At 43.2% G+C, this 14,877-nt stretch overlaps 3 protein-coding genes across 7 annotated transcripts; 1 reads left to right on the top strand and 2 right to left on the bottom strand.

Annotated features, from left to right (window-relative positions):
• The first annotated feature begins 216 nt into the window (after positions 1-216).
• On the top strand, positions 217-3,674 carry LOC108088129 (tetraspanin-17). 5 transcript variants are annotated; one of them, XR_001771210.2, is made up of 6 exons: positions 218-599; positions 659-739; positions 795-1,073; positions 1,939-2,055; positions 2,143-2,348; positions 2,405-3,674. XR_001771210.2 is itself a non-coding variant. In XM_017185790.2 (6 exons), exons 1-6 carry the CDS (start codon positions 273-275, stop codon positions 2,209-2,211), a joined length of 984 nt encoding a protein of 327 aa, XP_017041279.2. In that variant the 5' UTR covers positions 270-272; the 3' UTR covers positions 2,212-3,674. The 5 variants fall into 5 exon arrangements, 4 of the variants coding, with proteins under 4 accessions (XP_017041277.1, XP_017041276.1, XP_017041278.1 ...); XM_017185790.2 differs by adding an exon at positions 1,149-1,259 and having other exon boundaries at positions 270-599; positions 2,143-3,674; XM_017185788.2 differs by lacking the exon at positions 1,939-2,055 and adding an exon at positions 1,149-1,259 and having other exon boundaries at positions 217-599; positions 2,143-3,674.
• Positions 3,375-6,958, bottom strand: LOC108088128 (beta-galactosidase). The gene is made up of 6 exons (XM_017185786.1): positions 6,697-6,958; positions 6,468-6,631; positions 6,126-6,276; positions 5,214-5,553; positions 5,010-5,157; positions 3,375-4,795 (listed from the first exon to the last, which is right to left on the bottom strand). The coding sequence occupies exons 1-6, from the start codon at positions 6,820-6,822 to the stop codon at positions 3,703-3,705; spliced, it is 2,022 nt and encodes a 673-aa protein (XP_017041275.1). The 5' UTR covers positions 6,823-6,958; the 3' UTR covers positions 3,375-3,702.
• Positions 6,959-7,747: 789 nt separating this feature from the next.
• On the bottom strand, positions 7,748-14,800 carry LOC108088134 (breast cancer anti-estrogen resistance protein 3 homolog). The gene is given in 10 exon segments (XM_017185797.2): positions 7,748-8,631; positions 8,687-9,093; positions 9,267-9,701; positions 9,921-10,613; positions 10,615-10,896; positions 11,008-11,365; positions 14,059-14,218; positions 14,275-14,427; positions 14,478-14,603; positions 14,655-14,800. Coding segments are annotated over 10 exon segments (2,802 nt in total). The 5' UTR covers positions 14,713-14,800; the 3' UTR covers positions 7,748-8,501.
• Positions 14,801-14,877: the final 77 nt, after the last annotated feature.

Raw genomic sequence — 14,877 nt, 5'->3', positions numbered from 1 at the left:
ATTTGGTATAAATTAATTAAATAGCAAATAAATATTAAATAAACAGGCAAATTACACTTGATTTACTTAAATTCAAATTTTGCAACCGAATAAAACTATTTCCAATGAATTTTCGAAACGCCAAAGACCTATTATAACCGATGGTAAACTTAGGAAATCATCGTGAAAACTATTTTCAGCAAAACTTTATATCCCAGTCTCAGTATATTTAAAGTGGCAATGGCTTAGTAGTCCAGACGCGGTCACACTAGTAAAAAGAATCTCATACGTTTATGTTTTTAGCCTTATTTATTATTGTTAAAATTGGAGCCATGCCAGCTGCTGTGCGCAAATTTCGTCGCGAGACCAGCGAAATCAGCTGCTGTCTTAAATACCTTCTGTTCGCTAGTAACGTGATCCTGTGGCTCTCGGCCTTGGTAGCCCTTTCTATTGGCATCTGGGCTTGGAGTGAGAAGGATATGTTCCGCAACATCACTAGGTTGCACTTTATCGCGCTTGACCCGGCGTTTGTGCTGATCATCCTTGGCGGGATCACCTCTCTGCTCGGTTTTATGGGTAGCGTTGGTGCCTTGCGGGAGAACACTTGCCTACTTGCGGCAGTAAGTATTCTACATGTTGCATCCCTCGGATTGCGAACAATAATGCTGCCTCTTTAAAGTACGCCATCTTTTTGAGTGTTTTGCTCATTGCTGAGATCGGCTTTTGTGCTGTGGCCTTCGTGCTCAAGGACAAGGGCTGGGTGAGTACTATTAACATTCGGAACAACCTAGTCTATTAAAACTTGCCTTTTCCAGATCAAGGACCAGGCCACCGAGGGACTGAAGGCTTTTATACGGCACTATCGTGAGGATGCAGACCAGCAAAACCTTATCGACTGGATCCAGGAGGATTGGCTGCAGTGTTGCGGCATTGACGGGCCGAAGGATTGGGATAGCAACAATTACTTTAATTGCTCCTCCATCGCTATCGGCAGCAGGGAGGCGTGCGGAGTGCCCTTTTCCTGCTGTCGTCGGCGTCCGCAGGAGCTTATCAAGAACAAACAATGCGGCTACGACGTGCGCAAGGAAGGTCATGTAAGTCTTTTGGTTTCGTTATTAAATCTCCCCAAAATGCATTTTGTGGTTTACTTACTAATTGTACGCAAGCAGCCGGTGGATAGAAACATACATGAGCGTGGTTGTTTGCGCGCTGGCGAGGATTGGCTGGAAGCACACCTTATTAGTGTGGCGATCTGCTGCGTGGCCGTCTTTGTTCTGCAGGTGCAAAAGAAATATCGCTTTCTTTTGACTATTTTAATAAATTTATCTTGCACACCTAATGTTATCTGTGTTAGTAAAACGACGCGTACATTCTATCTTACACTTTAAATCGGTCATCGTAGTTTTTTTATTTTGTGATAGATATACGACATATTTTATATGAGCTTAGCCATATGCCCTATGGTGTTTTAAAAACTTTTTAAGCAAAAGGTTTTAGGTTTCGTCTTCCAGAGACTGTCATATTTTTGGTTGTTTCCGACAATACGTCTACTGCCTGCCCCTATTATTGATTTTCATTTGTAAGAAATTACTCTAAAACTTTCCAAACTTAATGCAATCTATTTGCGCGATGTTAATATTATCAAGATGAATCACCAAGATAAACAATCCTGCTAAATATACGAACCTAGGGAATATTTAGAAGGTTTATTTTATTTCATTTTTGTACACCCAAGGTTTGAGTTTTCTTGAAATGCAATATCAGTTGCAGGGCTATACAAACCTGATAGGCTATAATAATAAAGATAAAATATGCGGTTTCGTAAGTCTGGGTCGAATTTTTGTATATTATTTATGGTAAAGTATTCTTTATAGTCGTTTTAAAATTGTTTTTCTGCGTTTAATATGTTGATTACTGACTTATACTTTATTTTTCTTGCTCTTTTAAATTCTTTGCCAGGGCATGGAATTGTCCAAAATAATCTATGAAAAGGGCTGCGTTCAAGCTGGCGAAGAATGGATGGAGCACAATTTGATTATTATTTCCACTGCTGTTATTGTTGTGATGTTTTTCCAGGTGTCTGTTTAATTTAGTTTGTTGTTTCGTTTTGTTTTTTTTTTCTATATATTGAAGAATCTTAATAATCTGGAATCCTATTTGCAGATTCTGGGAATTTGCTTCGCTCAAAACCTTCGCGCCGATATTTATACGCAGAAGTCAAAATGGCACTGACAAATGGGTCTTGCTGCCCCCACAGCTCTTTAGAAAAGAATAAAAGGCAGCTAAGGACTTGGAGAACAAAAGGTATCCTATTACGAACTACAAGCACTACTTCGAACAAAAAAACTTGGATACTCATCTACTCTCCGGTTAGTTAACTATACTATGCATTCCTGACCCATAACCTTTACCCTCTTTACTAAAGCAAACACATTCCGTCTTTGTGGACATTGACTAATATTAACTAGGTTGCCAAATTTGTTGCTAATTTCTCGTTGGCTTTCCACTGCCTAAAAACAAAAAGAAAACGAAAGCGAAACACTTTAATTAGATTTTCTGAACTTTTTACAATGAAAGTAAAAGAAAACATAGGAAAAGCGAAAAATGTATCTTGAAATGCAGCTGTGATATATTTTTAAAGAAATGTACAGAGAAAGATATTCAACAATTTTCAACAAAGCAAACGAACATTACACGCAACTCATTCCTAATCTGAAAAAATACTGCCTAGCACAACAGATGTTTGTCATAAAAATAATATGTTAATACTTATTTTTGTAAGCGAAGAGCCTCCTTTTGTGTGGGGGTAGGAATATCACAAAAAAAGAGAAAACATGCTTTTTAATATTAACGAGCTTAACCTAAAGTAAAGCATAAAATAGTAATATATTTTTGCAACTCGCAATTCTGATTGATGTTTTAAAAAGCGCACTTATAATATGCTAAAATAAAGCAAACTTGAATTCGCTCTTGTACCTTTTTAAATCTTTATTGCAAGCATATGTAGTGATTGAAGACTGTCAATATTTTTAACAAATTTTGCAAACACTACTCCTGCGTGTCCGGAGAAGTCTTAAAATAAATTAACGAAGACGTTGTCAATACAAAAATATGTATGTAAATCACTGCCCTACAAAAATTTAATTTATGTTTTAGTTATTGAATGAGCTGAAAAGTTAACTACTGTTACTGTAATGGCAAGTATTGCCTAAACACTAACTAATACGATTTTCAAAATGCACCGATTAATCGCCCCAAAAAAGGTTATTGATTTGTAAACATGTTCTGTAACGAAAACTCCGTTCAACATTTAAAGAGACTTTAAATTATATCCCAAATCGAAATTACAACAATGCTGATATACTTACCTTTATTTGAAAAAAAAACATAAAACATATTAAGAGAATCTCCATTTGCCAACAACATTGTGGATACAAATACATAAGAGAATATAAGCTAATAAAAAATAACGATGTGAACAATTATGATTATATTAACAAACATTACATTAATTTGGGATCGGAAAAGTCAATTATTGACAAGCTGAAAGTAAAAACGAGTCAGTCAACCAAACATAAACAACAGATTATTTAAGCATAGACTTACTTAGGTAATATATGATAAGATTTAGAAAATGTATTACAAAGCTTAACAAGGGTTGTTAAAAAAAATAAAAATTGCTTCAAATAACGAAATATCGGGTAAAGTTTAATTGATCGTTCGTCATTTAAGTGGAACATCTCCTGACTCCCCATCCAACTGAGCCACTGCGTCAAACTGGACTGCGGGCAGGTCTTCTCCTGTGGAAGTCTTATTGACTCGCTGGAACTCGAGAATAACAAGCGAGTTTTCGCCCTCCCTAAGGATTTCGTTTGGCACATACAGAGTGATCTGTGGGCCGGCCACTGGCCAGTAGCGCCCCAGATTGAATCCGTTCACATAGGCGACGCCCTTGCCCCAACCTGCCATGTTCAGATAAGTGTCCCCGACCTCAGTTACCGCGAGGCTGCCAGTATAAAGGACCGGCCCGTTGCGAAGAATTCGCTGCCTGGCCACAAATGAGTCGAGGACTTTCTGCTCGCTGAGCCCGCGTCGCCAGAGTTCAACGGAGGATTGCTCCAGCGGGAAGGCGGTACTGCGCCAGTTCTCCAAGGGCAGGTAGCCCCCGTTATGCAGCTGCAGACTCACCTCCCCAAAGATTCCCTTTGTATCGTTCAAGATGTAGAAGTTGACGCGACCTTGGTTCTCCACGAGCAGCTGGAGAGTGCTGCCCCATCCCTTGCTGAGGGGCAGCGAGTAGATCTCAGCCTCCCGGGAGAGCGTGCCCACCAGTTCCTGGTCCACAAAGACGTGGGCGCGGTCGTTCACCTGTTCTACTTTCAACAGAGCCGGGTCCAGGTCCATGCCCGGGAGCTCTGTCTCGTAGAGGACTAGGCCAGAGTACAAGTCGAGCTCCTCAAAGCTTTTGGGCTTGGTCGACTCTACGGCACCACCCTTGGAAAGCGCCGCACGCCCTTCCGCCGAGAGCAGAGCCAACCTAGGGGTCACCTCCACCTTTCCGTACGCCAGTCGCTTGGCGGGACTCAGAGCGATCTCGGGCAATGGAAGGAACTCGCCGATCACAGCCTTGACGAGGTCGTACTTAGTTGTAACCCCGCCTGCCTCGTCCATCACTGCATCGTAGTCGTAGCTGGTAATGTCCGCCGTATATCCATTGCTTCCGTCGAGGTTGTAATTCGCTCCGGCTGTAAATCCAAAGTTAGTGCCGCCGAAGAACATGTACAGGTTGACACTCGCGTTGTATGTAAGGATCGTCCTGTGAGTGAAAAAATACGCTTATTAAATTCACAGTGCAATGCCAGCTTTATTAACTTAATTGTCTTTCATTTCGCTCTTATGAACACATAACCAAAAAAAAAAAAAAATCAGTAGGGAAATATAATATAATACTAGACTTAAAAAATGAATTTGCACCATTTGGCAGTGGTGATTGTTTATTGTTGATTACGGACCCCGAAGTTTTAACTTACCTTAACGCATTGGCCACCTCTTGGCCATCGCGCCTCTGGTTTTGCTCCTGCCAGTGGGTCAGCCAGCCAGGATAGAACTCAGAGTTTACCAGGGGTCCAGTTGGCTGCAGGACACGCAACATTTCCCAGATCTTCTCAATCTCATGGACTGCAATGTAGACGACTTGAAAACTGCGTTCCGTGACAAGCTGGCCGGGCACTCACTGCGATCGATGCCAAAGTCAGTTGTGGCGAACACGTTTTCAATTTTTCCGCAGCTCATCTTTTCGTTGGGGATGTCCACGGTGAAGAGCAGGGCCTTGCCGGCCACATACTTCTCCGTCTCGTCCCTCAGCCAGTTGAGGTAGTCGTGATCACAGGCGTAGTCCCCGTACTCGTTCTCCACCTGCACCATGATGATCTTGCCGCCGTTGCCCACGAACAGGTGCTGGAGGCGTGGCATCAGCTCCGCGTACCATTTCCCCACTTCGGCGATGTAGTTAGGGTCGTTGGTCCGCATCTTGATCGTCGGGTATTTGGCAAAGAGCCAGTGGGGAAGGCCGCCCTGAAAAGGTACGTCCAAGTTATCTCTATCTTGTACTTTGATTGTGTGGGTTCACACCAAATTTTTTGACTTTCGCAAAAGGAAAGATGTAAATAAAGAACAATACTAAAATTTCACAATATATTAAATTGGACACCTATAAGAAACTTGCTTCTTATTACATACTTGCCTTTAAAAAAATTATCCAAATAAGGAATAAATTATTTATTTATTTATATGATGAACTTCCCATAATTCTTCGACTGAAATTCGATTCAAAAATATATAACAGTAAGAATGACATGTTCAAAAACTATAGGCAGCGAATAAAGTAGAACATCGTAAATTAACAGGGGGGCGTGCACATAGGACAAAGCTTTATAACCTACTTAGGTATTTACATTTACATTCACATTCACATTTGTGAGAAAGCCTACAATAATAAATAATAAATAAATTCCATTATAGTAATAACACAAATTGTTTGTGCTTGCGCTTGAAATTTCGTTTTCCCATACATTATATTCTTTCTGATCGCATAAAAGAGGTTTTGACGATTGCATTTGACTAAATTTTTTTGATTCAACACTTACATTATCGCGCTCAGCACAAATGTAAGGACCTGGACGGAGAATGATGTAGAAGTCTTCTTCCTGGGCAATCTCCAGGAAGTTTACCACATCGGCAATGCCCTCCCAGTTGTATGTTCCATCATGGGGATTATGTAGCGACCATTCTACGTAGCTGAAGTGGAAACAAATAAGTTGGTTAAGACTTTGTATACATCTGAGACAGTGACTTGATCTAATATCTCGAGATATAAGTTTCCAATGATGGCCACGAATATGGACTTTTAACAACCACCAATGGATTTCACATTTATCCTTTAGGCACGTTCACGGAGATGTTTTTTAAATGACCCCAAACAAGCTTACGTATCCAGGGCATTGAGGCCGGATGCCCGCATAGTGCGCAGCCGACTACGCCAGGAATCGGGGACTGCCCGGAAATAGTGGAACGAGCCGGAGACGTAGCGAAAGGGCTTGCCGTCCAGCATGAAGGAGTTGGCCTCATGGTCGATCGTAAATCTTGGCTGGTCCTGTTGGAGGTAGAGGTGTTAGCCAGAAACTGGTTAAGCTATCCACTTGGCCGACACCGACTCACCTCGAGGGCATCGGAGTCTCCGCCCAGTCCCACACAAAGGCCGACGGTGAGGGCCATCACCGCGATTATCAGAAACCCACTCACGGCCATCGTCAGCTTTCGATTACAGACACAACCACTGCCCATTTTGGCCTGGCTTAAAAGCGCGAAGAAACCGTCTAAAACGTATCGACTGGAGAAGCTTTAAGCTCGCGAGGTCAGGGTGAGGCCCCTGAATAAAACTCTCAACTGCTCGCCAGTGCTGACCGGAGCACAATGTCAGTGTTATGGGAAACGGGCAATGATTTTGAGGCGAGAACTTTGAACACGCCTTTCCTGGAGGCCTGATAAAGCCTGTTATTTGCTGCTTGAGTGTCCGATAAAGCCCACATTTCGCCGGCTAATCGTAATTCAATTTGAATTCTTCGCTCTGATATCTGTCATCCGCACAAGTGGCATCGTAGTTCATAAGTACTTTAGAGTACCTTATAGCTAATCGAAGTGTTTTCTGATTGTATTAATTGGGTTAAGATTGCCTTACATTGCTTTCACAATGTTTATTGATGGTCTTGGAAGAGTGACAAGAACTTGTTTTTTAAATTGAAATGTAATGTTATTTTAAGGAATAAGAAAAGTACATATACCAAAGGAACAGTTGGAAGTTAAAAAAAAATGGAATGTTATCTGGAGGATACAAAAATTTGCAAGTCATCAATAAAGGCCTTGTCTCCAAAAATAATGTAGAGTTCCGTCTACGTATGATTTTTACCGGTTAGTGGGACCATACAACCACCGATCTTTGCGAGTGTGACATAGGTGGTGCCCCATGTTTCTCAATTCTACACATAGATGGCGTTGGGGTATCCGCACTCAAAATCTGAACTCTGAAAGATTATATGTACCTTTAATTTTAAAATTCCAACTAAACATTTTATTTTTATTATTTGAGTAAGCGCGTTGTTACAATCTGACACAATTCAATAAAAATGAACACTAACTCATAACAGACAATTTTAAATGAAAGTTTAACAAATAAAATCGTTTTCACATCAAAAATAAAGAAAAAGCAAAATTTTTGCTAATATTTTAGTATTTTCTTTATTTGCTTAATCCTTACAGTTATAAAATTGCAAAAATTATGCATTCTTTTTGTTATGCTACGTGTTATATTTATGTATGATGTTTTGATTAATGTATATTGTCTGATCTATAGTGAATGTTTATTTAGTACAATATTTTGTGGAATAGGTAGAGAGTACAAAACTTTGGTAGTATGTCTGGGCGGAATTACTCTTTAAGAGAAATCCATAAATATATAATAAACAAAGGGCCCACTTAAGACTTACTTCTAAATCATTTTGTATATGCATACGCTTCCCAAGATCACTTAACTAAGGTTTAATAGATATTTGAACTGTAACATAAAGAGCTTTTTAGTTTCTGCTGAAATTATATGTATATACTCAGGCTGAGGTAGAGACAGTATGAAATTCAAGTTTACGGAGGGTTTATTAATCGGAGACATTTGGGAAAGTTCTGGTGTGCTGCGTACTTAATATACTATTTTTATTGGTTTTTGCTCGCTGTTTACATCAGGGCCGAAACACCTTTTCAACCAAATACCATACAAGTAAAACTTCCTATAAAGCAATGTATATTTAGCATCTCGTTAAATAATTGTATAAAAACTAAAAACATAGTGTTGTGGAATTTAGCGTTCGAGACTTTGAGTGATGATCATTAACTAAATCACCACCAATGTTGTGATTTAATTACAGTACGGTTTTCTGATGAGCCAGAAACTACAGGCTAAATAACTTCTCAGACTACTGTTCGGCCATCATGCAGAACTTGTCAGCCATCAGGGTTAGCACCTTTTCCAGCTTGCCGTGACGGTCCTCGGCTTTCGCAGAGGCTCCGGAACTGCCCCATAGGAACTTCACATGGAACTCGGTTCTGCAAGGGAATGGGGATTAGATGGCTTCTCAAGAGGTGTCTTTTGCAGCATTACCGAAAAGCATCCGCCAACAGCTCATCTAGTCGGGGCTTGGCGTCCTCAAGAATGATCTTGGCGTTCTTTCGGTACAAGTCCAAGTTTTTCAGGAAGCCGCGGGAGGCGTCCAGGTGCAGGAAATTAATGGTCATGCCAAAGTCGTCCGCCTTGGACTCCCAAGGAGCAATGCAGGTGTGGTACAGGGCCGGGCGATCGTCTATGTTTGAGTGGTTTAGGATGTCCATGACGGGCCGATCGATCAATAGGGCATACAGAAGGACGTGGGGTACGGTTGTGTTCGGGGCCTGCGGATTGGAGGCCTCGTTCATGATGCTCAACGTGGGACGCAGCTTGGCTTCGAATGTGAAGGCGCTGTCCGTGTACTGCTGCCTCAGGATGTGCCAGGCCTGGTCAAGCTTCTGAATCTGGAAGTGAAAGGAAAGTAGATGAACTAAATACCTGCCTGAAAAATGTCGCCAGAAATGGTCAGAAAATTCAACTTGAACGATAGATAAAACATTCCATATTGAGAGTTATTTCTTTTAAATGTCTTCATTCAGTCTTATTATCGCGAGCTCTGCACCCCGAGGATATTCACCTGTTGCATGCACAGGCCCAACATGATGGCACAGAACCCAAACAGGTTTCCCAGGGCAGTCTTGGTCTCCACGGCGATCTGGATCCATTTGCTGAGCAGCTGGGCCCGGTCGAGATCCGTCTGACAGGTGAGTATGGTTACGGCCACCATGAGCTTGATGCACTGCGTTCGCTCGATGATGTCCTCGCGGAAGAGTTTGCCGTGGGGCAGGGTCAGCAGCTCAAGGCCTGAGCAGCTTAGGTAGTAGTCCTCCTCGTTTGCCGGCTCGTCCAGAAACAGGGCAATGTCGATGCGAGTAATGTGCTCCGCCAGCAGCTTCGGTCCCGTTTCCAGCAGCATCATCTTGAAGGTGTTGAGTGCATCGCCGTCCAGTGGCTTGTTCTCCACAGTTGGCAGCAGCAGGGTACTAAAGTTCTCAAAGTCGAACTTGCTGGCCTAAAATAGAACGGTTTATTTAAGGCATTTTACGATTCTCGAAAATTTATAAACCTCGAAAACGTCTGTTATTTAGCTACAAAGAACGAGTCGGAAAGCCGATATGGCTTGATCAAAAGTTGTTCCCATGCATCTGATAGATGGAGAACTCGTTCTAAGTAACCTTCTCGTTTTAACTTACTTACTCCAAAGGGACAGCACCAATGACCAACTACTCACCGTCCTAACTTCCTCGATGGCCATGGTGAAGAGCTCTTCCTCGGCGGCCAGAGCGTCGAACTCGGTGAAACTCTTCAGCGTTCCGTTTGACACCGAAGTGGTCATGAAGCGTGGGTTTTTGATTATCACACCCCGCTGGACGCTGACGTCGCAGACATCCCCGAGGGCCGAGTCCCCGGAGCCGTTGCCCGAGTCGGACCCACTGGCCTGGTAAGCCAGCACCGCCGCCATGGGTTCCTTGCGCGGCTTGGGCGGAGGACTGGGAGGACGCGAGTCCGCCGGCGAGTCCAAGCTGCAGTTCCTCGCCAGGCTCGAGATCCGAGCCACCGCCTGCTGGCGCAGCGCCTGGGCCGCGGAGGTGTTGGGTCTGGGCAGCGAGTGGGAAGTGAACTTGCTCTCCAGGTGGTGCTCGCTGGTGGGGTTGCACCGGGCAATCGTCTGGAAGCGGACCATCCCTGCCTCCGGCTCCTGCATCTGCAGCTCCTGCAGCTTGTTCATGTTGCTCACCAACACCGCCTGCGCCGGCGTGAGGCTCTGGGAGCGCTGCTGCTTCTTGCAGGGCAGCCGAGGCGGCGGAGGCACCTCCCTGCGGGCCCGCGGAGGCGAGCAGTGGGGACTGGCCGGAGAGCTCGCCAGTGGGGACAGCTCCTGCTGCTGGGCATCGAATCGGAAGGCCACGCCCCCGCCCCCCGCCGGCCGCCACGCCCCCGTTCGTGCCCATCGGCGAGCTGAGGGGACTCAGGCCCCGCAGACCGGCCAGCATCTGAGTGTGGAGCTGGTTGCCCACGATCTTGTGGCCGTAGAAGGAGAGCGGATACGTGCGGTTGCAGGGATACTGGATGAGCGCTCCCGACGCCGAGGAGATTGGCTTGCCGGAGCCGACGTAAAAGGTTATCAGGTCGGGCACGGTGTCGAAGGCGTCCTCCTCGAACTGGAACTGGACGCGTTCGTAAACTGTTTCCGGCTGAAGCACCAACTGCAATCGGGGATAGAAACTCAATGAGGCTCAAAACAAGGAAGCGTGCATTATGTGGGAGCCTGGTCGATTCCAGCTGGCAATGCCGAAAGCCATCTGCCTCGAACCCACCTTATTGAGCACAAAGTGCAGGACTGCTGCCTTGCTCCGGCAGCTGAGGACGTAGTTGTCCGGCTGGGAGGCGCAGTCGCGGACCAGGAAGTCGCCCTCGCGCTGCACGATGTCCTCGGCCCGCTGGCGGGGCAGGGCTCCATGGTACCAGGCGTGGGAGCGCAGCTCGCGGGCGTCCAGGCTCAGCTCCCACTCGAGCGCCTTCTTCAGGGCGATGGCCTCCTGATGCTCGCTGGGATTGGGCTGGGCGGCGGCGAGCGGGGTGGAGGCGTTGCTGCCCCCGTAGCTCTCCATGGTGGCGTCTTCGGTGGCCCAACGGGGACTGCTGCACTTGGAGCGCGGCCTCAGTTCCTCGTAGCTGCCGAGGAATACAGAGAGGCGGAGTGAATTTCTCTTATTTTGGGTAAATTGGGGAAAACAAGGACCAGTGGACCGACAAGCAGCTTTTGGGAAATTCGCTCCTACAGCAATTGGTCCTTGGTATATGAACAACTATATGTGTGAAGTTCAAGTGCAAAAACTGAAAATCAAGTTGTAGCAAATGTGTTTTGGAGATAAGGCATTTCGACCACTCGAGCGTTGCAACGAATAAAAACACAGAATAAAATAAGCTTATTTGGAAGTATACTAGCTCTTTGCTGTTACTCACCTGCTACGCCCATTTTATAGACAACCAATTCGGGACAGGACACACCCTAATCTGATTTAATTTTTGGTGCTATGCTGTGGTGCTATTTTCTCCAATAAACAAATGTATATAAAAGCGTCCCCATTTAGGAACGCACCGAAACTTTAGCACGGACCTAATCTTAGAAAAGGAGTTAAATTGGTTTTTCAATTCAGTTTTTACAGTCTTCACTCTTTGCCGCTCAAATCCAATCTGAAAAGTCCTCGGCAAGGACTCGAGTGCGGTGTCCTTTTAAGGGTGGTTCACTGTCCTCTGTACTTTACGTTACTCCGCGCAGTTTGTTTTGGGTTTTGTTTTAAAACTTCTACCATGCTTCGGTACTTTTTTGGGGAAATTCTCTGAGCATGCGCGGTATTTGTGTGATTTAAACATATGTTGCCTTCGAAGTGGAAAAAGTACTCTTGTGGATGTTGTGGACGATGTTGGAAATTGTTCCCTTCCCAATATGGAAGGTAAACGCTAGGATAATATTTCTACTCATTACACGAAATGCATCACACCAAACTAAGAGGACACTAATGGTTAACTTCCGTAATACTATATTTATGTGGAAAACATAATAAGTGACAATCTTAAAAACAATAATGTAATGTCTATTCTTCCATTTGTTATCAGATCTAATTTAATGCAGTCGTTCGGTTTCCTGTAATTCCGAAATGTACAATATTTCTTGATTTACGCCGTATTTATAAAAAACTAACGAAATAAAATAATTTTTGGGATTGTTAAAATGCCTTATATATACAGTGGTGACCACGGGTTTATCACACTAAGCATGACACATTTTTGAATTCCAGAAGAAATAAAACAAGTTTAGTGAGGTTGAAGCAGGTATATTATAAGAATGGAACTTCTCCGAGTCCCATGTTTGGTTAAACACATCCCCAAGCTCCTATAAAAAGGATGTTATAAAAAATCAAAGGAGTCGCAACCAACCATTAAACGTTAAATTTTCGTATATATTTTTTCCCATTTTTTTTTGTGTTGTCCGATTATTTGATGAGTGCCGAGTATTGGAATATGTAGTTTTGTCTTTGTTCACAAATCAAAACTTTTACTGGAAATATTTTTTACATACAGCTGTGTTCATAAAAATAGCAGTGCAATAGCAACGAACTAAAACAACGGTAATTTTTGCATGTTCCTTTTCGTTATTTGATCGCTTGATCATTGTTTTTTTTAAAATAGAATATAGAGATGGGAAAAATAAAAAAAAATCCGTTAGATTTGCTTCTTATTTGCGTTTTCTGGGCATTTTTGTGCAAAATCACAAGTTTTTGGCTGTTCATAATAATAGCAGTTTTTCATTTTAATCAAAATGAAAAAGTGACGAAAACATTAAAAATTTTGCGGAGGAAGAGAGGAATTTGATAGTTCAGCTTAGAAAGCAGGGAAAAACCTATAAATAAATCTTAGATATGGTAAATTGTTCTGCCAAAATGGTATCCAATGCCATTAAATATGAGGGGAAGGCCGTTTTTTAATTGAAATTGAAACCAGAGCTTTAATGTCGGTTGCCGGCACAGCAATCATGGCAAGTTGTTTCTGTTTCTGGCGGTACCGGGTTTTCGCATCCGGAATGTATTGCCTGTTTGCGGAGCAAGACTTCGACCGGACAAATCCACTAGCCAACGAATGGGCAGATGGGCAAGGGACCAAATCAGTTTTTTCCGACTACGGAGTAGCCTTTCGGGACTTTTGCCAGAGGAAGCGGAGGTGCACGGCTGTGGTTATGTCCATGCACATTTGGTAAGTCTATCGATCAACAAAACAAAAGATATAGAAAATACAGCGCTCGCAGCTTTTCAAACTTCGAAGCACAACTTTTAAGGTTCTTAAAATTTTGAAATTTGTTTACAGCAAGCTTTTATAAAAAAAAGCGTCGCTGGGTGCTGTCCGCATCATTGTACATTTGCTGTAAGGTCAGTTTTGGTTTTATCAAAACAATTATAATACAAAAGTCTACCATTTTTTCCTCAACAAATCTATTCACAAACTGTTATGATTTGTTTGTCTTTAAATATTTTTTTGAATTTTTTTTTATGAAAAATATTTATTCGCATTTTGAAAGCAAAGGGTTGGGCTGGAAAAAAAAACTGAAAAATCACCAAAACTTCTAAATTTTATAGTTATGCTTTGAACTTCAAAAACAAGTTCAGAAGCACCTGTGATATATTCACGTATGCGTTCTTTATCTTATTTACGATTGAACATATACGTTCTGGTTAGGCCCACAAGACGCTAATTTATTTTAAAATATTGCCACGCCCACTTAAACCCTCATAAGCCGACCAAATTTTTATTTGTATATTGGAAATAATTGTGCGAATTCTAGTTATAAATAAATTAAGGGTGGCACTTACATTGTGGAAGTTTCGTCGAAGGTGAGCTGCTTAAGAACCTTTCCGCTTTTGGTGGTAATCATTTTGGGCCCGCTATCGCCATTTCCCGCCATATCACCCAGATAAACCAACGGACAAGAGTTCTTCCGCCGTGGAGCTTCGCGTGGAGCGCTGCTGAGTGCTGAAAATGAGATTTTCTTTAAGGAGATTAAATTGCGGGGCATGTCTGTGAGTTACCTTCCAAATTCATGGATTGGCGTCGCTTGGCACGGACTCCCAGCAGACTATTCACCATCCTCTGGCGATGGGCGCCGCGGACACCACATTTCTTCAATTCCAGTTCAGTAATATCCACCACGTCATCCACGATGCTGAACTCCTGAAGGTTTCCTGGTAAACAAATCCTTTAGTTTGGGCGGGGGCGTGATTATCAGCCAAACCTTCGTACTGTTGCAGTTCTAAAAGATCCAACCAGTCGGCTATGCTCATCCTAGAGTTGTGAACCATCACTGCCAAGTCTTCGCGACGACGCACTGTGCTCGAATAACGAAAGTTCCACAGGATGCCTTCGAATCGGTTACGAAATAACGATGACAAGACAGTGATTTGCTACTCACTGCTCCTCCGATTCGGCACATTGCTCTTCTCAAAAGATCGGGCATGCATATTACCCATAATGCCAGCAAGCCTCTTTAGAAAGATTAATTCTGCTCCAACACCACACACAAACGATTAACGCTTAAACTCAAACAGAACTGAGCTCTGGGCTTTGGGGAAAACAACTGAACGTGAGCGAATTTAGCCCAGACAGACATCAACTGAGCAGTGACTTTATGAGGT

This window comes from Drosophila ficusphila, unplaced genomic scaffold (assembly GCF_018152265.1).
Source record: "Drosophila ficusphila isolate 14025-0441.05 unplaced genomic scaffold, ASM1815226v1 contig_636, whole genome shotgun sequence".
Classification (NCBI taxonomy): Eukaryota; Metazoa; Arthropoda; class Insecta; order Diptera; family Drosophilidae; genus Drosophila; species Drosophila ficusphila.
This window is presented reverse-complemented; position numbering and strand designations above follow the sequence as displayed.